The sequence below is a fragment of the Haematobia irritans genome, chromosome 3, assembly GCF_050003625.1.
Source record: "Haematobia irritans isolate KBUSLIRL chromosome 3, ASM5000362v1, whole genome shotgun sequence".
In the NCBI taxonomy this organism is placed as follows: domain Eukaryota; kingdom Metazoa; phylum Arthropoda; class Insecta; order Diptera; family Muscidae; genus Haematobia; species Haematobia irritans.
Genome location: NC_134399.1, coordinates 145,791,301 through 145,818,372, shown reverse-complemented (window position 1 = coordinate 145,818,372; position 27,072 = coordinate 145,791,301). Strand labels below are relative to the sequence as shown.

At 34.3% G+C, this 27,072-nt stretch overlaps 1 protein-coding gene across 1 annotated transcript in view; it reads left to right on the top strand.

The window, feature by feature from the left end:
* Positions 1–27,072, top strand: part of RhoU — a 453,815-nt gene that overhangs the window by 382,580 nt on the left and 44,163 nt on the right. Inside the window, 2 exon segments of the mRNA XM_075298733.1 lie at positions 3,216–3,390; positions 16,778–16,927. Coding sequence (XP_075154848.1) covers positions 3,216–3,390; positions 16,778–16,927 — 325 coding nt within the window.

The following is a 27,072-nucleotide window of genomic DNA, read 5'->3' as shown; positions in this document are numbered from 1 at the left end:
GCTTGGAGTGTGTTCTTTTCGGTAAGGATACGCCTTGGTCAATTACGATAATGTAAAAAAAAATTGTGAAAAATTGGTAATATTTTTCGACATTTTTGGGGTTTTGAGCATGAAGGTGAAATTTTTTTGACTTAATATATTCAGCATATTTGTTGGCCGAGTCTAGAGCTGCGACTTCGCTAAAGACTGCAAAACAATCACAGTAGTTATTTTGAATGCTTCAATGTATCAAACTTGAATTGGTTTTTCTCGATTATATGATAGGAAGAAGATTTGCATGTCCCACTATCTTTTTGCTTTGAGTATATTAAATTATTTCTTTTAGGATATTTCTTTGGTTTCATGTTCTTTATTATTTCGTTGCCATGGTTTTCCGTTTTGAATTAAAAATCGCAACGTATGTACAAGGTATACCTGTGTGAAATGAGTAGTGGCACTCATTTTCCACACTTTTTGGATCTTTTTCATAGCTTTTAAACTGTCAGAAAGTGATTCTTGTGGCACATTAAAAATTGCTGCCATTTGCTATTCATCTCAATCCAATATTGTTTGCAATTCGGCGCCTTCAAACTTTTTTGGTGGTCTTCCACGTTCTTCATTTCTCACATCAAAATCGTTAAAACCATCTTTTGCATGTTGCTTCTGATAGAGCATGATCACCATATGCCTCGACAAGCAGTCGATGCAACTCTACAGCACTTTTATTCAAAAGAAAAAAAATATGTATTCCGCAAATCATCAATGACTTGATGTATACTAAATATTTTTCAAAGAAGTCACATCAAACTAACAGAAAACAAGTATATACGGCCGTAAGTTCGGCCAGGCCGAAGCTTATGTACCCTCCACCATGGATTGCGTAGAAACTTCTACTGAAGACTGTCATCCACAATCGAATTACTTGGGTTGCGGTAACACTTGCCGATGGCAAGGTATCTTAAAACTTCCTAACACCGTAATATATACCACGTAGTCCATACGTGGTATATATTAAACTAAATAAGGCCGATTAAATACGTATATAATTAAGTTTAAAGTTTCTATAGTAATAAAATTTTGACAAAATAAAATTTTGACAACATTTTCTATAAAAGTAAAATAGAAGTAAAATTTGGAGAAAAAAATTCTATAGAAATAAAATTTTGACAACATTTTCTATAGAAATAAAATGTTGACAAAATTTTCTATAGAAATTAAATTTTGACAATATTTTCTATAGAAATGACATTTTGAGAATGTTTTCTATAAAAATAAAATTTTGGTAGATTATTTTTGGCTCGAGCGGCAACCATGATTATGAACCCATATGGACCAATTTTTGTGTGATTGGGGATCAGCTATATATAACTATAGACCGATATGGACCAATTTTGGCTTGGTTATTAGCGGCCTTATACTAACACCACGTTGCAAATTTCAACCGGATCGGATGAATTTTGCTCCTCCAAGAGGCTCCGGAGGACAAATCTGGGGACGGTTTATATGGGGGCTATATATAATTATGGACCGATATGGACCAATTCTTGCATGTTTGTTAGAGACCACATTCTAACACCATGTTCCAAATTTCAACCGGATCGGATGAATTTTAGCTCCTCCAAGAGGCTCAGGAGGACAAATCTGGGGCTCGATTTATATGGGGGCTATATATAATTATGGACCGATATGGACCAATTCCTGCATGGTTGTTGGATACCATATACTAACACCACGTACCAAATTTCAACCGGATCGGATGAATTTTGCTCCTCTAAGAGGCTCCGGAGGTCAAATCTGGGGATCGGCTTATATGGGGGCTATATATAATTATGGACCGATATGGACCAATTTTGGCATGGTTGTTAGAGACAACATGCTTACACCACGTACCAAATTTCAATCGGATCGGATGACTTTTGCTCCTCTAAAAGGCTTCGGAGGTCAAATCTGGGGATCGGTTTCTATGTGGGCTATATATAATTATGGGCCGATGTGGACCAATATTTGCATGGTCATTAGAGAACATATACCAACACCATGTACCAAATTTCAGCCGTATCGGATGAAATTTGCTTCTCTTTGAGGCTCCGCAAGCCAAATCGGGGGATCGGTTTATATGGGGGCTATATGTAATTATGGACCGATATGGACCACTTTCTGCATGGTTGTTAGAGACCATATACTAACACCATGTACCAAATTTCAGCCGGATCGGATGAAATTTGCTTCTTTTGTAGGGTCTGCAAGCCAAAATTGGGGGTCCGTTTATATGAGGGCTATACGTTATGACCCATTTGCAATACCATCCGACCTACATCAATAGCAACTACTTGTGCCAAGTTTCAAGTCGATAGCTTGTTTCGTTCGCAAGTTAGCGTGATTTCAACAGACGAACGGACGGACGGACATGCTCAGATCGACTCATATATATTCTGGGTCATTTCAACATGACCCAGAATATATATACTTTGTGGGGTCTTAGAGCAATATTTCGATGTGTTACAAACGGAATGACAAAGTTAATATACCCCCCATCCTATGGTGGAGGGTATAAAAATAAGGGCTCGTTCACAACAAATGTTCTCCATCGAGAAATTTTATCTTGACGCTCACTTCATACCGGTATACCTGGTATGTGGGATTAGGTCACCAAATTTGTATAGTTTTTTTTTTTCTTTAGAAAATTGTTATACAATTTTTTCTTTTCACCTTAAATCAACAATTTCTGAAACGTAGAAAATCAATTATTCCTATGTTTTGAGGAAATAACTAAAACACAAGTATAACTGAACTCACAATGAGGTATATCACAGGCCTGAAAAACAATCTTAAAAACAATGGAATACTTCATTGGTCTAAAATTTCGTTTCCCAGAGAAAATGTTGTCCAGGATAATTGTCTAGTTACGCTAATGTAATTAATAGAAAATTCTTTATAAATTATAATATTTAGGAAATTGCTTAAAATTAAGTGGCGACTTTAGTTCATGTTACGACGCATTTTCTACTTATATACTAAATCAGTTTTAATTCATTATTAAAAGGAATAATTAATTTCGTGACTAATGTAGAACAATGCTGCATTTGTTGCTTAACCCAATAAATTTATTCTCAAGTCATTTTTCCAGATTTTTATTGGATTATACTCTTTCTATATATATCCATTTTTTACATCAACAATTTTTATTCATTTTTATTATATTAGCGTTTTTTTCTTCTCTTGTTTTTTTTTTACAGCAAAAACAAGCTTCCACAAGCTATACAAGCTCTACATCACGCGATGATAGTACCACAACATCAGCTAGCAATGATGGCATAGCCACCACCACAACCATTGATGACGGTAATAGCTGTCGAAAGGGAGCTGCAAAATTTTTATTGAGAAAACGTAAAACCAAGAAATCTTCCAGAGGTAAGTAACATTGACATGACCACGTGCTAATCCTTGCATTTTCTCAAATAGTACTTTCGATGGGAGCTTTAGGAATTTTTAGCATTTCAAGTTTTCGAAGAGCAAAAAAAAAATCAATTGTGGTTGAAGATGGTGGGCCTGTGGCAGTCAACAATGCAGAAATGCAATTGCATTTTAAGGGCAACTTAACTTGCAACCGTTAGCCAACTTTGAAGTTTGAAATAAATTAAAAACTAATTAGAAAATGAATTTTTGCACAAATTACATGTTGACGTGGTTGTGGCAGATGTGGAATGGAAGTTTTTTAATTAATTAAAATTGAGATATAAGATAAAATTCTAGTTATTCAATGCATACCTCAAATTGATATTTGGTTTATATGAATGTGCCATGGTCGACATCCAGAAACTGTATATTTTGTGATCCTTTTGAAAAAAATAAAAAAAATACTGCGATTACTCTCTAATTCGACTAGTAAATATTTGTGGATTTTTTCAAGAGAATACTGTGCATAGGACAAACGTTTGTAGCAGGCGGGCGATGTGCGTCAGATACATGGTTTTTTAACTACGCTGAAACTTTTCGAATTGCGGTTCAACACAGTCAATCACTACTCTGGAATAGTCCCAAGGTTACGTTGGCGTTCGGAATGGTCGACATAAGAACCCATCCGCCTACAGAACCACACAAATCGCGAAGCTAGTAATTTACTCCAAACGTCGAAATGTTGCTTATGCCCAAACTTTTGTGCAGGACTTGACCCGTCTGAGTTAGGTTTGCCGTATTTGCCAGTTTATTTAAACGATGATGATTTTGTGCCACTAAATTCCAATGTTTATACACGGGTGTAAAAATTATATGTTTGGATTTCAAATGTTTTAACACAATATTTTTAAGTGCAAGCATATAATGTTCATATACCAGCACAACATATTTGCGACATATATGTTAATATGTTAGAACATATTATGTTTGGGACATAATATTTTTGTAAATATAATGTGTTTGGATACAAACATACATTAATTTCAAAATAGCCTACAAACATATATGTGTTTAGAAAGAGAGACCTAGAGAGTAAGCTGCAAGTAAAAGAATGGAAGTTTGAAGCAAAATGTGCTTGGGGTATATGTTACAGAAGCGATTTTTTTGAGGGTGTAGAATGTTCTACTAAAGACTAGGGTTGGCCTGTCACAAACTGTGACTTTTGCGACATACATTTGCGACGGTATAATATGTATGTCGCAAAAGTCGTAAACCTACGGTAGAAAACCTAATTTTGAATAGAAGAAATCCTGAAAATTTTTAATTTAGCTTGACAGCATTCGCTGTGAGTTTCTGCAGAAATTTGGGAAAGTTTTTCCACGGTCAAGCCTATTTTCTTAGGTGCTATCGAAATTCTCGTTAGTGAGTGTGCAAAATACCTTGGGGTTATATTGGACAGGAGACTGAACTTAAAACTAAGAAAGGACGAGAAAATCCACGGTTACCCTGTACTCATACAAAAGGCAATAGGGAAAATGTGGGGACTAAAACTTCTCTTCGCACATACAATCGTCTTGGATATCATCGAATTTGCTGCCTAGCTGACGCGACTAAAGTATTTTGAGTTTGCGACTTTTGTTACTTTTTCTACATTTACGACACGTATGTGACGTTTACGACGTTTACAACTTTGCGACAGTCGCAAACCTAAAAAAGTTTGATACAGACCATCTCTGCTAAAGACTTTATTCGACAGGCGAAATATTGACATAGTCTTCTAAGTAAAAAGATTACGTTAGACAAAAAAGGCAGATTAAATTTGAAATTTGCTTTTCCAAGAGGCTCAAGAAGTAAAATCACGTTTTATCGGTTTATATGGTGACTATATATATGTTATTTATGAACCGATAGGGACCAATCTTAGCATGGTTGTTGGAGGCCATAGACTTAGACACACTGTTGCCATAGTTGGTAGAATTCTACCAAAAATTATAGATTTTTTACCTCTGCAACTAAGAGGTTTTTACTAAATAAAAAAATAACAAATTTTTTTATAACAATAAAATTTTGCCACAAAAGTTTCTATAAAAACATGTTAACAAAATTGTCTATAAAAATAATTTTTTTATAAAATTTTCTATAGAAATAAGATGTTAATAAAAGTATCTATAAAAATAAAATTTTGATAAAATTGTCTAAAAATCTTATCGTTATCGTAAAACATATAAAATCGTAAAAACATAAAATTTAACACATTTTCAATTCAAGGGATATTTATACAAAAAAAAATATATCGCTAATAGGAGCGATCATAATAAAGGGTGATTCTTTTGAGGTTAGGATTTTCATGCATTAGTATTTGACAGATCACGTGGGATTTCAGACATGGTGTCAAAGAGAAAGATGCTCAGTATGCTTTGACATTTCATCATGAATAGACTTACTAACGAGCCACAACGTCGAATTTTCAGTGAATGGGCCCTAGAAAAGTTGGCAGAAAATCCGCTTTTTTATCGACAAATTTTGTTCAGCGATGAGGCTCATTTCTGGTTGAATGGCTACGTAAATAAGCAAAATTGCCGCATTTGGAGTGAAGAGCAACCAGAAGCCGTTCAAGAACTGCCCATGCATCCCGAAAAATGCACTGTTTGGTGTGGTTTGTACGCTGGTGGAATCATTGGACCGTATTTTTTCAAAGATGCTGTTGGACGCAACGTTACGGTGAATGGCGATCGCTATCGTTCGATGCTAACAAACTTTTTGTTGCCAAAAATGGAAGAACTGAACTTGGTTGACATGTGGTTTCAACAAGATGGCGCTACATGCCACACAGCTCGCGATTCTATGGCCATTTTGAGGGAAAACTTCGGAGAACAATTCATCTCAAGAAATGGACCGGTAAGTTGGCCACCAAGATCATGCGATTTGACGCCTTTCGACTATTTTTTGTGGGGCTACGTCAAGTCTAAAGTCTACAGAAATAAGCCAGCAACTATTCCAGCTTTGGAAGACAACATTTCCGAAGAAATTCGGGCTATTCCGGCCGAAATGCTCGAAAAAGTTGCCCAAAATTGGACTTTCCGAATGGACCACCTAAGACGCAGCCGCGGTCAACATTTAAATGAAATTATCTTCAAAAAGTAAATGTCATGGACCAATCTAACGTTTCAAATAAAGAACCGATGAGATTTTGCAAATTTTATGCGTTTTTTTAAAAAAAAAAAGTTATCAAGCTCTTAACAAATCACCCTTTATTGCCAATGCTGAAATTATAAAATAAAATATTTAAACACATCTTTCGAAGAAAAAGTTCGAAGTTATAAGTTAGTCTATATGGAGTCTATGTTAGACTGAAAAGGCAGATTAAATACCTATATAAGCCAATTCATTGCTTGATCGGTGTAAATATATTGGCGTCTATAAATGATTATAAATCGATATGAACCAATTTTTGCACTGTATGTTAATAAGAGAGGGTATAATTGAACCGAATCGAATGAAATTTGTTCCTCCATGAGGCACCAGAAACCAAATTTTCTATAAAAATTAGATTTTGAGAAAATTTTCTATAAAATTAAAAATTTGAAAAATATTTCTATAAAATTAAAATTTTGACAAATTTTTCTTTAAAAAAATTTTTTGACAAAATTTTCCATAAAAATAAAACTCTGAAAATTTTTCGATAAAAATAAAATTTTTACAAAATTTTATATAAAAATAAAATGTTGACAAATTTTTCTATAAAATAAAATTTTCTATACAAACAAAATTTTGACAAAATTTTCTGTAAAAATAAAATTTTGACAAAATGTTCTATAAAAAATGTCGATAAAGCTTTCTATAAATTCAATATTCAATTCAATACCAAAATTTTCTTTAAAAACAAAATTTTGACACAATTTTCTATAGAAGTTAAATTGTAATAAAAGTTTCTATAAAAAAAAATTTTGACAAAATTTTCTATAAAAATAAAATTTTTATAAATTTTTTCAATAGAAATAAAATGTTAATAAAAGTATTTCTAAAAATTAAATTTTGATAAAATTGTCTAAAAATCTTATCGTTATTGATGCTATCTAAAATCGTAAAAACATATAAAATTTAACACATTTTCAATTCAGGGGATATTTATAAAAAAAAAATATCGCTAATTGGAGCGATCATAATATTGCCAATGCTGAAATTATAAAATAAAATATTAAAACATGTCTTTGACAAAATGTTCTATAAAAAATGTCGATAAAACTTTCTATAAATTCAATATTCAATTCAATACCAAAATTTTCTTTAAAAATAAAATTTTGACAAAATTTTCTATAATTTAAAATTTTGACAAAATTTTCCTTAAATATAAAATTTTGACAAAATGTCCTTTAAATATAAAATTTTAACAAAATTTTCATTAAACATAAAATTTTTACAAAAGTTTCTATAAAAATAAAATTTTGGCAAACTTTTCAATTAAAAAATGTTGATAAAACTTTCTATAAATACCTTATCTTTCCTTATTTTTAAAATTTTAAAAATATTTAGAATTCAACACATTTACAATTCAAGGGATATTTATACACCCACAAATTGTCGCTAATAGGAGGCATCATAATATATAATATTGCAAATGCTGAAATTTTAAAATAAAATAATAAAACATGTCTTTCGAAGAAAAAAACATTTTTTTCATAAGAACCACAAAATTTTTTTTTCGATTTTTTACAAGAAAAAAGATTTTTTTCTTATATCAGAAAAAAACGCATTCGTATATTAAGGACAAGAAATGTTTGGTCTCATACAAATATATTTTTTCAGTGTTTGTTATTGCTTTACGATGTGATGAATTATAAATACACCGAAAAAAAAATATTGTCGTGAGGCCAAAGATTGCATGTCCTTAAAATTTCAAATGCAAATTTTGCTTACCATAAAAGACGCATTTCTCTAATATAAAGATTTTTCTTCGTCCAACAGTCGATAAATTTTTCAATGAAGTCGTATTGTCCTTATAATAAAGTGATTTGACTTAAACATGGGTATCATAACATGAAAGAACATTTTTTGTGAGGTAACGTCAACTTGATTTTAATAATTCAGAAAAATTCTTTCAAATTAATGAAATTGTCTTTAAATTTGTTGTCTTTTTGCATCTTGACTACAAAGCAAAAAATCGTTCATAAATAGGACATGTTTTTCAACACTTTATTTTAAAGACGTTTTTTACTTGAAACATTGCATAATTTCTAGTGGAAGTCGTGTCTATATTTGGAAAATAAAGTGATCGTTAACTGGATTTTAAAGGACTTTGATAATGCAATCAAGGAATGAAGAAAAAAGCTGAAAAAACGAAAAATTAAAATTTGCTTCCTAGGATCAAGAACACAAACCACAAATTTAATCGAAAATTGTGTCTTAAAAGTATCCTTGCTTGTATTCTCCGCTTCTTTAGCTCGGAATCAATATAACATACTATAAAGCTCCAGCATTTTTTTCCAAGCCTTTTTTTAATGTAAAAACGAAATTGCTCCTTAAGAGGTAGGTCGAAGTTTCATTTCACAAAAATTGTATTCTTAACTTTGTAAAAAATAAATTTTATAAGTTCCCATTTAAAACATTTCTATAAAAATAATTTATATTTATATTTTACGCCTGGTTAGCTAAAACTCTTACACAATTTCTAAATATTTTGCTATCCCATTTCTCAAAAGATTGTTCAAACCCAATGATTTTCCTAAGCCCTTTGTTCATAGAATTTCCTTGGCGATAAACTCTTATCTCTATTTACTGACAAATACAGATTTATTTTCCATTGCACCCACCCATATTCAATAAATCGTTGAAAGTTAGTTACTGGCTACCCCTCCTTCAATATAGTGTCTGATCTAAAAGCTAAAGCCTGCAGTATCATTTTCTTATCTTCATTGTTTGGTTAATTAAGGTATTAACATGTCTTAGGGGCCCAAATAAACAAAAAACATGGGAAGACTGGCAAAATTACGAAATAAATAACAACAGTTTATTTTGGTGTAGTCGCAAAACTTTCAGTTCACATAACTTATTAGTTTGTTTTGGTATACACTTTTTTTGTATTAGACAAAATGTTTACACTGTAAAAAAAATGTTTACTTCAAGTTGAAATACAAAATAGAAAAGAAGCAAAAAACAAATTAGTGAAATGGGCAACTATATGCTTACCCTCTACAAAACACATGTAAGAAAAGTCTATAGTCGGGAGGGGTTGACTATATTATATCCTGCACCGCTTTGTAGATCTAAATTTTCGGTGCCCTATAACATCCGTCAAATGTGTTGGGGGCTTTATATAAAGGATTGTCCCAAATACATACATTTAAATATCACTCGATCTGGACAGAATTTGATAGACTTCTACAAAATCTATAGGCTCAAAATTTACGTCGGCTAATGCACTAGGGTGGAACACAATGTTAGTAAAAAAAATATGGGAAACATTTAAATCTGAAGCAATTTTAAGGAAACTTCGCAAAAGTTTATTTATTGGTATTTTGTCAATTTTTGTCGAAATCAGAACAACATCTATATGGGAGCTATATCTAAATCTGAACCGATTTCAACAAAATTTGGCACGCATTGCTACAATGCTAATTATACTCACTGTGCAAAATTTCAACTAAATCGGAGTTAAAAATTGGCCTCTGTGGTCATATGAGTGTAAATCGGCCGAAAGCTATATATGGGAGATATATCTAAATCTAAACCGATTTCAAACAAATTTGGCATGCATGGCTACAATGCTAATTCTACTCTCTGTGCAAAATTTCAACTAAATCGGAGCAAAAAATTGGCCTCTGTGGTCATATGAGTGTTAATCGGGCGAAAGCTATATATGGGAGCTATATCTAAATCTGAACGGATTTCAATTTGGCACGCATAGCTAAAATGCTAATTCTACTCCCTCTCTGTGGTCATATGAGTGTAAATCGGGCGAAAGCTATATATGGGAGCCATATCTAAATCTGAACCGATTTCAACCAAATTTGGCACACATAGCTACAATGCTAATTCTACTCCCTCTCTGTGGTCATATGAGCGTAAATCGGGCGAAAGCTATATATGGGAGATATATCTAAATCTGAACCGATTTCAACCAAATTTGGCACGCATATCTACAATGCTAATTCTACTCCCTGTGCAAAATTTCAATTAAATCGGAGCTAAAAATTGGCCACTGTGGTCATATGAGTATAAATCGGGCGAACTATATATATGGGAGCTATATCTAAATCTGAACCGATGTCAATAAAATTTGGCACACTTGAATACACTACTAATTGTACTCCTAGTGCAAAATTTCAACCAAATTGGGGTAAAACTCTGGCTTTTGGGACCGCATTAGTCCATATCGGGCGAAAGATATATATGGGAGCTATATCTACACAGTCTTACACAAGTTTACATACGGTTTAAGAAATTGTATTTTCTTTAATTATTAAAATATAATAAAATATGCATATATATGCTTTAGATTTTGTAAATTAATTTGAAAAACAAAGTATTTGTCCATTTTCAAGAAGATGTTTTTAGTGTGGATTATAAACAACAACAAGAAACATGTTTAGTTATAAGGTAAAAACCTCAAGGGTATGTAAACTTATGTGAGACTGTGTAAATCTAAACCGATTTCAATAAAATTTTGGCACACTTGACTATAGTACTAATTGTTCTTCTTGTGCAAAATTTTAAGAAAATTAGAGTAAAACTCTGGCTTCTGGGGCCGTATAAGTCCATATCGGGCGAAATATAAATAGGGGTAGCTATATCTAAATCTGAACCGATTTCTTCCAAAATCAATAGGGTTCTATTCTGAGCCAAAACACATACTGGTGCCAAATTTGAAGTCGAATGGACTAAAACTGCGATCTAGACTTTGATTACAAAAATGTGTTCACGGACAGACGGACATGGTTATATCGACTCAGGGACCCACCCTGGCCATTATTGCCAAAGACACCATGTGTCTATCTCGTCTCCCTCTGGGTGTTACAAACATATGTACTAACTTATAATACCCTGTTCAACAGTGTGGCGTAGGGTATAAATATGGGAAACATTTCAATCTGAAGCAATTTTAAGGAAACTTTGCAAAAGTTAATTTATGATTTTTTGCTCGATATATATGTATTAACAGTTTAGGAAAATTAGAGTCATTTTTACAACTTTTCGACTAAGCAGTGGCGATTTTACAAGGAAAATGTTGGTACTTTGACCATTTTTGTCGAAATCAGAAAAACATATATATGGGAGCTATATCTAAATCTGAACCGATTTCTGAACAAATTTGGCACGCATAGCTACAATGCTAATTCTCCTCCCTGTGCAAAATTTCAACTAAATCGGAGCAAACCATTGGCCTCCTTTTCATAGCCGAGTCCGAACGGCGTTCCACATTGCAGTGAAACCACTTAGAGAAGCTTTGAAACCCTCAGAAATGTCACCAGCATTACTGAGGTGGGATAATCCACCGCTGAAAAACTTTTTGGTATTTGGTCGAAACTGAGTTTGAACCCACGATCCTGTGTATGCACGGCGGGCATTGCACCACGGTGGATCTTTAGATTAAAGGAAATGTTGTTGCACTAAGGTGAACTTGGTTTTAATAATTCTGACAAAATTCTTTAAAATTAATGAAATAGTCTTTAAAATTGTTGACATTTTTTATCTTGACTATAAAGCAAAACCAAAAAAAAAATTTTAAAAATTGAAGATGTCTTTCAACAATTTATTTTAAAGACGTTCTTTACTTGAAACATAGCATAATTTCTATTTGGATTCGAGTCTGAATTTGGTAATTTAAGTTGTCTCGTTAACATGTTTTCAAAGGACTTTGATAGCACATGACGGGAAAAGCTGAAAAAATAATAAATTAAAAATTTTTCCTCAATTGAGTACTCAAACCTCAAATTTAAACGAGGCATATATATTAAAAGTATTCTATCTTCAATTCTATGCTTCTTTGGCTCGGAATCAATGCCAAAATCATTAGTGTAAAGAAAAAATCTTTCGAAAGAAATATGCGAAAAAGCAGTGTCTATACCCTCAAAAAAATCACTTCTGTAACATCCCAGCAAAAAACTTGATGAATTTTCATCGCAATTGTAAAGGAGAATTGTCAGAGGCAGCGCTTGCCAAAGCGAGGAATTCATTGGTGAATTTATAAAGAAATGTCTCGCGAAAATGCGCTTACTTTATGCTTACTTAGAAGCCCATAAACAAGCGTAGTTTGTGACACTTTACAAAAGCGCTGGATGTCAGCTCATCGTACATGAAAAAATATCTCTGTGTGAAGCGCTTTTTCCTCGCCTATTTAATGTGATGAAATAATGACTATTTATTTGTTTAATATTGAGGGAAAATATCATCCATTTATTGTTTTCTTTTTCATTTGTTGTTGTTTTATTAACATTTAATTAATTAACTTTAAGTAATTATAATACTTGGTGTTATATAAGGGCTTTTAAAGATAAGGAACTTAAAATTTATATTCAGTCTTGAGAAATATGATTTCTCCAGGAACTCACACCACATCAACAAAAAATAAAATTATTTTTTCAGAGAAAAAAAATACTTATATGATAGAAATACAAAATAGAATAGAAAAATAAAAAATATGATAGAAATAAAAAAAATACGCCTTTTCCGCATTGCTGTTGCTACTTCTCTAATAGATTTTTGTAAATCTCTCTTTCCTAAAATATGTTTGATTGTGGCAACCTGTTAAAACGGATAAAAAATAAAAATAAAATATTAAAATAAATATATATTTATAATATCATTCATTGCTAAATAGTCTTTTTTAATTTTGGCATTTCGAACCGTACTACAAACGGCATTACAAATAAAATAAGTAAAAAAAAACAAAAACAGTGGGGTTTACTTACCAAAGCTTTATGCTATCAGAGCTCAAAACAAAAACAAATAACTCTAACAAAACAAAAAACGCACACGCGAGAACACGTCCTCTTGGCACAACTTTCAAACACAAACTGATGACCATACTCAATTTTTTCTACGACGCATACAAGATTACGGTTTTCATCGTGAGCGATCGTATGAAGCAGAGATTAAAACTTACATACTTTACAGCATTTTTGTATACGAGGATGGATGCATTAATCATCCAACTCGCTTACTAACGTGCTTCATATTCTGCACAGTTTAAAAACTAAGTTAAAGCTTGCATACTTTAGTGCATCAAAGTATACGAGATAGGATGCACTAAATGAGATCTCGCATACCCAAGTGCTTTAAATTCGACAAAGTTTTACAACGAGTTTGAAACTAACATACTTTTGTGCTGTTTTGTAAACGACATAGTATGCATTAAATCGTATGTCCTTTACTTTCTTGTTTCCGAATCAGCATGAATTAAATATCGACGATTTTTTTTCCTTCTTTTGTAAGCAAAAAAGTATGCGCTGAATATTAGCGCATACAGTATTTAAGGAAATTTTTTACTGCTTCTAGATTTCTTAAAATTTTTTGCTGGGATATGCCCCAAACACATTTTGCTTCAAGCATATGTATTTTCAGGATTGGTCCAAACAAAATATTGTTTGTACTGTTCAAACATATTATGTTTCAACTTAGGTTTACACTGGTAGAATTTTAATGGAATTTTCTTTGTGTATACATATTTTTAAGGCGCCAATTGGTTACTTCCATTCGTTTACTTGCAGCATACTCTGTAGGTCTCCCTTTCTAAACACATATATGTTTATAGGCTATTTCTAAATGAATATATATTTGCACCCAATCATTTTATATTTACAAGCATTTTATGTCCCAAACATAATATGTTGTAACATATTAACATATATGTTGCAAACCTGTTATGCTAGTTTATGAACATTATATGCTTGCATTTAAAAATATTGTGTTAAAAATTTTGAGTTCCAAACATATAATTTTTACACCTAAACATATGAAAAACAGTCCTTTTTGTACGTGTAGCGATGTACAATACTTCGATTGATGTTATTTTTTTTTTATAAATTTTCAAACATTTGAAAAATCCCGCATTTTTAATTTGCACTCCCATTGAAATTGAAAATTTTTCCCAAATTTAGTTCAAACAAGTATATGAAGCAGTAAGTTCGGCCGGGCCGAATTTTAAATACCCACCACCATGAATCAAATATTATAGTTTCCTGTGAAAATTTCAGGGGGATTTGATGACAAGCAGATCAGTTCAATCAGTACACTTTCCGAAGATAAATTCAAAGATTTTACCTATGAAGACTAGATCAGATTCTGGATTTATAAGAATCATATTTGTTTGAGTTTTAGAGGAATCACAAACATCGTGTGCAAGTGTGCAAGAAAACGATGAAATAACGCCTTGATTTAAAATCTAACATCTGTAGATTTTTACCCCCATTATTTAAATGATTACCAGGAGTAAAATCTGGAAACTATAATTCAGTTCCAAGCAATTTTCATTATCAGTGCATGGACATGGACCGATATTCACTATTTTCGGCACACCTCTTTATGTTCCTGAAATACTTAATAATAATAAAAAAACTATGGTTTCTAAAAGCCCAAGAAGAAAAATCGGGAGATCGGTCTATTTGGGAGATAAACCAAAACATGGACCACTACACGCCATTTTCGGCTCTCATATTTAAGGTCCTAAAATACTTCTAGATTTCTCATTTCAGGCAAATTAGATAAAAACTACGGATTCTAGAAGCCTAAAAATAAAATCATTTCTTGCACAGCTATTTATATTCCTAAAAACCTCCAGATTTTCGATTTCAGGCAAAGTGGACAACAATTACGGTTTCTAGAAGCCCAAAAAGTAATATCGGGAGATCGGTCTATCTGATGGCTATATCAAAACATGGACTTATACTCACCATTTTCGGCACACCTTTTTATGGTCCTAAAATACCTCTAGATTTCCAATTTGAGGCAAGTTGTATAAAAACCACGGTTTCTATAAGCCGAAGAATAAAATCAGGAGATCGGTCTATATGGGGGCTATATAAAAACATGGTCCGATACTCATCATTTTCAGCACACCTCTTTAGGGTTTTAAAATACCTCTTGATTTCTAATTTCAGGCAAATTGGATAAAAACTACAGATTTTAGACGCCCAAGAAGTAAAAACTGGAGATCGGTCTATATGGGGGCTATACCAAAACATGGACCGATACTCACCATTTTCGGCTCATCTCTTTATTGTTCTAAAATACCTCTAGATTTCCAATTTCAGGCATATTGGATAAAAACTACGGATTCTATAAGCCCAAGACCCCATATCGGGAGATCGGTCTATATGGGGGCTACATCAAAACCTAGACCGATACTAACCATTTTTAGCACACCTCTTTATGGTCCTAAAATACCTTTAGATTTCAATTTTCAACCAAATTGGATAATAACTACGGATTCTAAAAGCCCAAGAAGTAAAACCGGGAAATCGGTCTATATGGGGGCTATACCTAAACATCAACCGATAGTCACCATTTTTGGCACACCTCTTTATGATGCTAAAATACCTTTAGATTTCCAATTTCAGGCGAATTGGATAGAAACTATCGATTCTAGAAGCCCTAGAAACATAATCGGGAGATCGGTCTATGGCTATACCAAAACATGGACCGATACTCACCATTTTTGACACACCTCTTTGTGGTCATAAAATACCTCTAGATTTCCAATTTCAGGCAAATTGGATAAAAAATAAGGTTTTTTTAAGCCCAAGACCCCAAATTGGGAGGTCGGGTTATATGGGGGCTATATCAAAACTTGGACCGATATAGCCCATCTTCGAACTTGAACTGCCTGCGGACAAAAGACGAGTTTGTGCAAAATTACAGCACGATTGCTTTATTATTGAAGACTGTAGCGTGATTACAACAGACAGACAGCCAGACAGACGGACATGGCTATATCGTCTTAGAATTTCTCCCTGATCAAGAATATATATACTTTATATAGTCGGAAATCGATATTTCGATGTGTTACAAACGGAATGACAAACTTTTTATACCCCCTCACCATTCTATGGTGGTGGGTATAAAAATTATTGAAATATTGGGCTGTGTAAGATTAAAAAATAATAAGAATAAACTAAACTAAAATAAAAATAATTTTTTCCAATAAACGTAAGTTAGTTTTAGCATTATTTTAACAACGTACTTTTTCTGTGAATGGGCCCACACGAGTTTTATCTAAATCTTAAACCACATGGTTGACCATTATATTATATTTCGATCTGAACATCTATTTGTCAAACTATATATAGGCACAATCAATTTATCTCTCTCTCTCTCTCTCTCTCTTAAAGACTATCATTATCGTTTGCTCTTGTTTTTTTCTAAACATCTAACATTTCAATATTTTTTTCTCACACTCCATTTTTAGAAACAAATTCCGTGAAATCTCAGGAAAAGCCCTGTGTTAAATGTGTGGTTGTTGGTGATTGTGCCGTGGGGAAAACCAATTTAATACTCTCATATCTGGAGAATCGTTTCAATACAGAACATGTGCCTACAGCATCAGATATTTATAACGGTAAGTGAAAAAAGGACTCTTTGCTATGCTTCTCGAGGGCATAACATGTAAAGCAGGGGATAGTGTGTAAACATGAGAATCCAAACAAGCGAAGAATGGACAAGAACGATGTGTTCACACAAAAATTAAATCATAATTTATGTATTACATTCATTTTCCTTGGGACTTGCTTGTTGTTTCGGATGTTGTTATTGTTGGTGGAATATATGGACTCATATATGAACAAGCTTCATTATTTTATAGTGGGAAGTTTCCGTTTTTTTTTTTTGGTCAAAGATTAATGGTAACAGTGGTATTACCACTATACGGGATTATTTTATATGTATAATTATTATTTTTTTTATTTGATTAGAATTTATGTGTACACAAAAGTTACTCCACTTGGAATTTTACAAAATTTTAACTAAACTGGAGTATATACTGTGATATAATAAGTAAACATTTTGCGACAAATTCAAGAAAATGTATTGTCCGTGAATGATTTGTCCTTGCTTCTCCTAACAATATTTTGAAAAAAAAAAAAAAAAGAAAAAAACATTGGAGTTCGAATTTGTAGAAATGTCCTTAGTACTAAAGGGTGGTTAAAATTTCAAGGGCCGATGTTGATTTTGAATAAAACACAAACTATTTAGGAAATTATTGTAATTTTATTTTATTTATTTATTTCGATGAGGCTGAGGCATAATGGAGGTTCTATGCCGTTAATGTGCCGAATTATCTCATCCTTTAGCTCTTGAATTGTTGCTGGCTTATCGACCCACACCTTTTCTTTCAACACGCAGAGAAGAAACATGATTGTCACAATCATATTCGAAGAGCAAAATAATATGATAGGAGCTATTTTTGCGGCGACCATGTAACATTTTAACCTGCAACCATGTTGGCTCAGTGAACATGGTTCTAAGAAAAATATAATTGTCCTCATCTAAAATGTTATTATATTGATAAAAAGAATTTTGTTTGAATGAAAAGACAATGGCCACGATTTAAAATGTTATGGTATTCATTAAAATGTTTTGCTCCTACACTCTTAGAAAAATATGTTTTTCATATGTTCCGATATAAACAAAGTGTGTTTCGGGCACAATTTTAAAACACAATATATTTAAGTGCAAACATGTAATGTTCCTAAACTAACACTAAATGTTTGGGATATCTATGTTAATATGTTAGAATATATTATGTTTGGGGCATAAATGTTTCATAAAAATCATATGTGTGAATGCCAACATATATAAATTTACAAATTTCGACTAAACATACATATGTTGTGATATTTTATCCAAAGCGACAGAGAGAGTAAGAGAGAGAAATGGAAACCGGGAGAGTTGACGAAAGATATCAACATAACACAGCGAAAGAATCAAAAGAGAACAATTTCTGTGAAGCCGCTGGTATGTTGTTTCGGAAAACTGTTTTATGATAAGGCCAAAAATTTGATATGCTTAAGTCTAAATATTATTTAATTTGAATAAAGAGAATGGACATTCGGAACCAAGAGAATATGTATGTGTGGACATGTGTTTTGTTTATCATTTTGGCATTATGGGCACAATTTTTTTCTTGGTTCGTTAAAAGAAATCAGGGGTCTTCATAAAAATAACGAAAGGGCACTATACTCTTTTTAGAGTTGGGACAGTAAAATGAAATAAGGAGGAAATAGTGGAAAATTACACAGTAAAATGTATAAAAACAAAGTTTAGTTCCTCTTTATTAATAAGTAGTCCAAGAGGAGTTGACGGACACCTTCAAATATAAAAGCGGGCATTAAGTTCGAGTTTTGCAGCTAAAACAATTTAAAAAGTTTATTTTCTTTAAAATGAATTATTAAAGAAAAATAAAAGGCATTTTAGAGCGATGGTGTTAAATGCTAGTAAAAAACTGTCCACGCCTAAATAAATGTATGTTTATATTATAAAATTATTTATGTATGTTTATACTCGACTCCACGTTCTTCTTTTGTTTGTTTTTGAATTCCTTTCAAATTTTAAAGTTTTGTATCAAAAACAGTTTTTTGTTACAAAATTGTTATTTTTGCAATAAAAAAATAATATTTTATCCAAAAATCAGTCAATTTCGTTTATATCAAACACTGTTAATGACTATAAATCTTTAATAACCCACATTTCGAAGTTTCATTATAAAAATTGAATATAGTATAAATATAAATGTGTAAATTTAAAAAAAAAAAAAAAAAACAAAAAAGTGTTCGGTCGGAGCAGGGATTGAACCCACGACCCTTTGCATGCAAGGCAGACATGCTAACCACTGCTCCACGTGGCAAACAAATGTATGTTTCTGTTAAATAATATTATGTTTGCATGGGCTCGTGGGCGCTGCAAACTATGCTATATAAATGTAACTTATAACGATAATTATCTGCTGGTGACCATAACAGCTACGTAGCCCAGTGGATAGTGTGTTGGCATACAAACTGTATGGTTCTCGGTTCGATTCTCCGTGCAGGCGAAAGGTAAAATTAAAAAAATTTATAAAAGTGAATAATTTCTTCAACATTATTTGTATTACAGAAAAAGGTGCCAAGAATTAAAATATTTCGTGGAAGTGAAAATAACGAGTATGTTAGGGAATGAGCACAATCGTCTTTGGGAAAAATTCTTCCAAGCATATAATATTTTTGGGCTCAAAATGCTTCCAAACATATAATATGTTCACATAGAACAAACATATTAATGTTTCGGCAGTATCCAATAATATATGTGCTTCCTGCAAAATATGTTTGGAACATATGTTAAAGAAGCGATTTTTTTTGAGGGTGTAGTTAAAAGAACATGGTCACAACCTAAAATGTTTTGATCTTTATGAAAAAACTTTTTTCATCGTCGAAAAAAGGACGCCACTTGAGAAAAGAAAACACAAAATTAACTTTATTTATTTGTTTCGATTTATTTATAAACTAATTCATTGTTTATTTGTATTTACTATGTCGTGCAAGCAAACATCACATATTTTTATACACTCTATTTTGGCTCTATTTCAATAATAAGTAATCATTCCATATTTGAGTCGTGCAAATGAACAAACGCTGCTCTAACTGCAAATAAAAATAAATTATTCCATATATCAAAATGCAGAACAAACAAGTATATACAGCAGTAAGTTCGGCCGGGCCGAATCTTAAATACCCACCACCATGAACTAAATATTAGGGTTTCCTTTGAAATTTCAGGAGGGCTTGAGGACACTTCCCGAAGATAAATTTAAAGATTTCACCTATGGGGACTATATCAGATTCTGGATTTATAAGAACCATTTTTGTTTGAGTTTTAGAGGAATCATTAACATCTCTTGTAAGTGTGCAAGAAAATTATAAAATAACGTCTTGATTTGAAATCTTAAATCTGTAGAAGTAAAATCTGGAAATTTAATATTGAGTTTCAAGCAATTTTCATGATCAGTGCGCCTTCTACACCCTCAAGAAGTGAAGTCGGTCTATATGGAGGTATTACCAAATGGACCGATAAAAATTTAATCCGATACACGTTTTTGTGAGCCTAAGCTACCAGAATATTTACAATTTCAGACAAATCAGATAAAAACTACGGTTTCTAGAAACCCAAGGAGTTAAATCGGGAGATGGTTCTTATGGGGGCTATACTAAAATATGGACCGATACTCACCGTTTTCAGCACACCTCTTTATGACCCGAAAATACCTCTAGATTTCCAATTTCAGACAAATTGAATAAATACTGCGGTTTCTATAAGCTCAAGAAGTAAAATCGGGAAATCGGTCTATATGGGGCTATACCAAAATATGGACCGATACTCACCATTTACGGCACAACTCTTTATGGTCCCAAAATACCTCTAGATTTCCAATTTCAGACAAATTGGATAAAAACTACGGTTTCTATAAGCCCAAGACCCCAAATCGGGAGGTCGTTTTATATGGGAACCATACCAAAACATGGACCGATACTCACCATTTTCGGCACACCTCTTTATGGTCCTACAATACCTCTAGATTTCCAATTTCAGGTAAATTGAATAAAAACTGCGGTTTCTAGAAGCCCAAGAAGTAAAATCGGGAGATCGGTTTATATGGGGGCTATACCAAAATATGGACCGATACTCAAAATTTTTGGCACACGTATTTGTGGTCCTACAATGCCTCTAGATTTCCAATTTCAGGTAAATTGAATAAAAACTGCGGTTTCTATAAGCCCAAGAAGTAAAATCGGGAGATCGGTCTATATCAAAACATGGACCGATACTCACCATTTTTGGCACACCTCTTTATGGTTACAAAATACCTCTAGATTTCAAATTTCAGGCAAATTGGATAAAAACTACGATTTCTATAAGCCCAAGACCCCAAATCGGGAGGTCGGTTTATATGGGGACTATATCAAAACCTGGACCGATATAGCCCATCTTCGAACTTGACCTGCCTGCAGACAAAAGACGAGTTTGTGCAAAATTTCAGCACGATTGCTTCATTATTGAAGACTGTAGCGTGATTACAACAGACAGACAGACAGACAGACAGACGGACAGACGGACATCATTATATCGTCTTAGAATTTCTCCCTGATCAAGATTATATATACTTTATATAGTCGGAAATCGATATTTCGATGTGTTACAAACGGAATGACAAACTTATTATACCCCCGTCACCATTCTATGGTGGTGGGTATAAAAACAGATACATTTTTATACCCTGCTCCACACTGTGGAACAGGGTATTATAAGTTAGTGCATATGTTTGCAACACCCAGAAGGAGACGAGATAGACACATGGTGTCTTTGGCAAAAATGCTCAGGGTGGGCTCATGAGTCGATATAGCGATGTCCGTCTGTCCGTCTGTCCGTCTGTCCGTGAACACATTTTTGTAATCAAAGTCTAGGTCGCAGTTTTAGTCCAATCGACATCAAATTTGGCACAAGTATGTGTTTTGGCTCAGAATAGATACCTATTGATTTTGGAAGAAATCGGTTCAGATTTAGATATAGCTCCCATATATATATTTCGCCCGATATGGACTTATATGGCCCCAGAAGCCAGAGTTTTGGCCCAATTTGGTTGAAATTTTGCACTAGGAGTACAATTAGTAGTATAGTCATGTGTGCCAAATTTGATTGAAATCGGTTCAGATTTAAATATAGCTCCCATATATATCTTTCGCCAGATATGGACTAATACGGTCCCAGAAGCCAGAGTTTTACCCCAATTGGGTTGAAATTTTGCACAGGGAGTAGAATTAGCATTGTAGATATGCGTGCCAAATTTGGTTTAAATCGGTTCAGATTTAGATATAGCTCCCATATATAGCTTTCGACCGATTTACACTCATATGACCACAGAGGCTAATTTTTTGCTCCGATTTAGTTGAAATTTTACACAGGGAGTAGAATTAGCATTGTAGTTATGCGTGCCAAATTGGGTTGAAATCGGTTCAGATTTAGATATAGCTCCCATATATAGTTTTCGCCCGATTTACACTCACATGACCACAGAGGCCAATTTTTAACTCCGATTTAATTGAAATTTTGCACAGGGAGTAGAATTAGCATTGTTGCTATGCGTGCCAAATTTGGTTGAAATCGGTTCAGATTTAGATATAGCTCCCATATATAGCTTTCGCCCGATTTACACTCATATGACCACAGAGGCCAATTTTTAACTCCGATTTTGTTGAAATTTTGCACAGGTAGTAGAATTAGCATTGTTGCTATGCGTGCCAAATTTGGTTGGAATCGGTTCTGATTTAGATATAGCTCCCATATATATGTTTTTCTGATTTCGACAAAAATGGTCAAAATACCAATATTTTCCTTGTAAAATCGCCACTTCTTAGTCGAAAAGGTGAAAAATGACTCTAATTTTCCTAAACTTCTAATACATATATATTGAGTGATAAATCATAAATAAATTTTTGCGAAGTTACCTTAAAATTGCTTCAGATTTAAATGTTTCCCATATTTTTTTACTAACATTGTGTTCCATCCTAGTGCATTAGCAGACTTAAATTTTGAGTCTATAAATTTTGTAGAAGTCTATCAAATTCTGTCCAGATCGAGTGATACGTATATGTATGTATTTGGGACAAACCTTTATATATAGCCCCCAACACATTTGACGGATGTGATATGGTATCGAAAATTTAGATCTACAGAGTGGTGCAGGGTATAATATAGTCGGCCCCGCCCGACTTTAGACTTTCCTTACTTGTTTCAACTACACTTTCCTTTTTTGTGTTCACATAAAACCACGTGCCATTTCTGAATAAATAAATTAATACAAAACACAGTAAATCAATCAACACACGACTGACGCGCAAAATGAAAATCGTGTGTACCTGCTCAATGTTTTTATAAAATTCTTTTCGCTTTAAAAAAGTTACAAAATTAAATGGTCACGGAAAAAATGTAAATGGTCTTATGGCCATGTAATGGTTCTAGAAATGTCTCTACTTAACCTATAAAAATACTTTTTTCCCTGTAAAAAAGTAAAAAAAATTGAATGGTCAGGTACATGATTTTCCCGAATGGTATGGAATGGTCTCAAATTCTATCATTTAAATGAACATGTTTGCGGCATTTGAGAACCATTCAAATGCTTATTGCCACCATACATTTTTCTCCGCTCGTAAACTATTTTTACAAAGACAAAATACATGGTTTTCGCGGAAATTACATGCTCTAGATAAGCATTAAATGGATGCGGCAACCATGTCCAAACATGGTTTTTCTGTGCGTGAAATAACCCAAAAGAAGAAAGTCCAACGGTATCAAATCACATGATCTTGGCGGCTAATTGACATCGCCATTACATGAGATAACACGGCCATTGAATTTGTTGCGCAAAAGAGCCATTGGTTCGTTAGCTGTGTGGCAAGTGGCACCGTCCTGCTGAAACCACATATCGGCCACATCCATATCTTCCAATTCGGGCCATAAAAAGTTCGTTATCATCTCACGATAGCGAACACCATTCACAGTAACTGCCTGACCGGCCTCATTTTGGAAAAAATACGACCCGATGATGCCGCCAGCCCATAAACCGCACCAAACAGTCACTCTTTGTGGGCGCATTGGTTTTTCGACTATCACTCTTGGATTCTCATTCGCCCAAATGCGGCAATTCTGTTTATTGACGAATCCACTGAGGTGAAAATGGGCCTCATCACTGAAGATGATTTTCTTCGAAAATTGATCATCCACTGTTGCCATTTCTTGGAACCATTCTGCCCATTCACAACGTCCATGGTTCCAATTGAGTTAGTCTGAAATAGGTTAGGTTAGGTTAGGTTAAAGTGGCAGCCCGATTAAGATTCAGGCTCACTTAGACTATTCAGTCCATTGTGATACCACATTAACTAAAAGTACCTATTACATATGGGCACTTCTAGTTTTAACCGCTGAACCTTCTTGATTATTTTTCTTTGTTGAACCAACCAGATTGTTCCAAAAACATTAGCAGACTGCTTAAGTTAACGTTTTCCAGATCCGCCAGTAATCTGAAGCTATATGCTCCTAAAAGTTGCTTGCGCTTTACACAAAATGCAGGACACTCACACAAGAGGTGTTTAATTGATTCTTTTTCCTCCGCATCATGACAGCTCATACAATAGTCATTATACTTCGCGCCAATAGTTTTTGCAAAATCTCCTATCAGGCAGCGACCCGTTATAGCAGATATCAGGAGTGATATCTGACGTCTCGAGAACATTAGCATATCTAGTGTGCGGTTTAAGTTGAAATGGGGCCATATTTGCTTGGTGTCGTTACAACCCTTGCAATTCTCCCATCGAACATTTGCCATCATAACAGCCTTCTCACGCAGCATGAGCTTGCAGGTAGCTAGGGGCATACCAACAAATTCTAGTTCCCCTGGAATATGTAAGGTAGTCCCTAGCCTTGCCAACTCATCGGCTTCGCAGTTCCCCGGTATGTTCCTATGGCCAGGCACCCATATTAGGTGAATATTGTACTGCTCAGCCATCTCATTGAGAGATTTGCGGCAATCGATGGCCGTTTTCGAGTTGAGGAACACAGAGTCCAAGGATTTTATTGCAGGTTGACTGTCTGAGTATATATTAATGCCCACATTTTTTGGAACATTACTTCTCAGCCAATTCGCCACCTCTCTTATTGCTAATATTTCAGCCTGAAAAACACTACAGTGATTAGGTAATCTTTTCGCTATTTGAAGTTCCAAATCATTAGAATATACTCCAAAACCCACTTGTCCATCCAATTTGGAGCCATCAGTGTAGAAATCTATATATTCTTTATTCCCCGGGGTCTGTGTGCACCACGCCTCACTGTTGGGGATTAGAGTCTCAAACTTTTTGTCGAAAAGTGGACTCGCCAAAGTGTAATCCACTACGTTAGGCACATCTGACATTGTTTTGAGGACAGAACTGTGACCGTAACCTTTTTCCGACCACAGCGATAGTTCGCGCAACCGCACAGCCGTTGTTGCAGCTGACTGTTTGGCCAAAATGTCTAAAGGCAATAGATGCAGCATGACATTAAGGGAATTTGTTCCTGTCTTGCTGAATGCGCCTGAAATACACAAACACGCCATACGCTGAACTTTATCTAAACCAGTCGGTTTCTGAAGTGCCGGCCACCAGACTACAACACCATATAGCATTATAGGTCTAACCACTGCCGTGTATAGCCAATGCACAATTTTTGGTTTTAGTCCCCACTTTTTTCCTATTGCCTTTTTGCACGAGTACAAAGCTACAGTTGCCTTCCTCGCCCTTTCTTCAATATTAAGCTTAAAGTTCAGCTTCCTGTCCAAAATAACGCCAAGGTATTTTGCACAATCACCAAAGGGAATTTCAATACCCCCTAAGGAAATAGGCCTAACCGTGGGAGTTTTGCGATCTTTGCAGTACATGACTAATTCTGTCTTTGCGGGATTTACCCCAAGACCATTGTCTTTCGCCCATTTTTCAGTCATCCGGAGGGCCCTCTGAATAATATCTCTGATTGTGGATGGGAATTTTCCCCTGACTGCCAGAGCTACATCATCTGCGTATGCCACCACTTTTATCCTTTCTTTATCTAGAGTAACCAGAAGGCTATTTATAGCAACATTCCAAAGAAGAGGTGATAGAACTCCTCCTTGGGGAGTGCCTCTGTTCACATACTTTTGTATGTTTGCTTGTCCTAGTGTGGCTGAAATACGTCTCTTCATTAGCAGTTCGTCTAACAGCCTGAGTATACATGGATCAACATTCAGAGTTGTCAGTCCATTTAATATCGAGCTCGGATGGACATTATTGAACGCCCCTTCGATGTTTAGAAACGCCACGATTGTGTATTCTTTGACAGATAGTGAGCTTTCAATAAAGCTGACTAGTTCATGTAGTGCGGTCTCAGTAGACCTGCCCTTCGAGTATGCATGCTGTCGTTTCGAGAACAAACTTGAATCGATGCTAGTTCTAAGATAAATATCTATCATCCTCTCCAGAGTCTTAAGTAGGAATGAAGATAAGCTGATTGGTCGGAAATCCTTCGCCCTCGAGTGAGAGGCTTTTCCCGCTTTAGGTATGAAGACGACTTTTGTTTCCCTCCACTTTCCTGGGATATATGATAAGTTGATACATCCTTTATATATCACCGACAACCAGGGGATTATTTTGTCAGTTACAGCTTGTAACTCCGCCGGAGTAATTCCATCAGGTCCAGGGGATTTGAATGGTCCAAAGCTATTTAGCGCCCATCTTATTCTAGTTTCCGATACAATTTCCTCGACGGGAAACGACCGCTGAGCAACTGTGGCACCGCCAGTACATGGTTCAACCGTCTGATTTCCAGGAAAATGTGTGTCCAATAGTACCTCCAGCGTCTCCTCACTGGACGTTGTCCAATTGCCCTCCGATGTTTTAATGAAACCTGGAGCGGAGTTGGTGGATGCTAGAACCTTCCGTAGTCTGGAAGCCTCGGACGTATTCTCAATACTGCTGCAGTAATCATTCCAAGAGTTATGCTGAGCCTTTCTCAGTTCTCGCTTGTATCCTCTCAGAATCTTCTTGTAAGCGTCCCAGTCCTCAGAAGCTCTGGTGGACTTTGCCTTGTTAAAGAGCTTCCTGCAGGATTTCCTCATATTACTTAATTCCGTAGACCACCATGGTGGTCGATGTTTCCCCATTGGCTTTC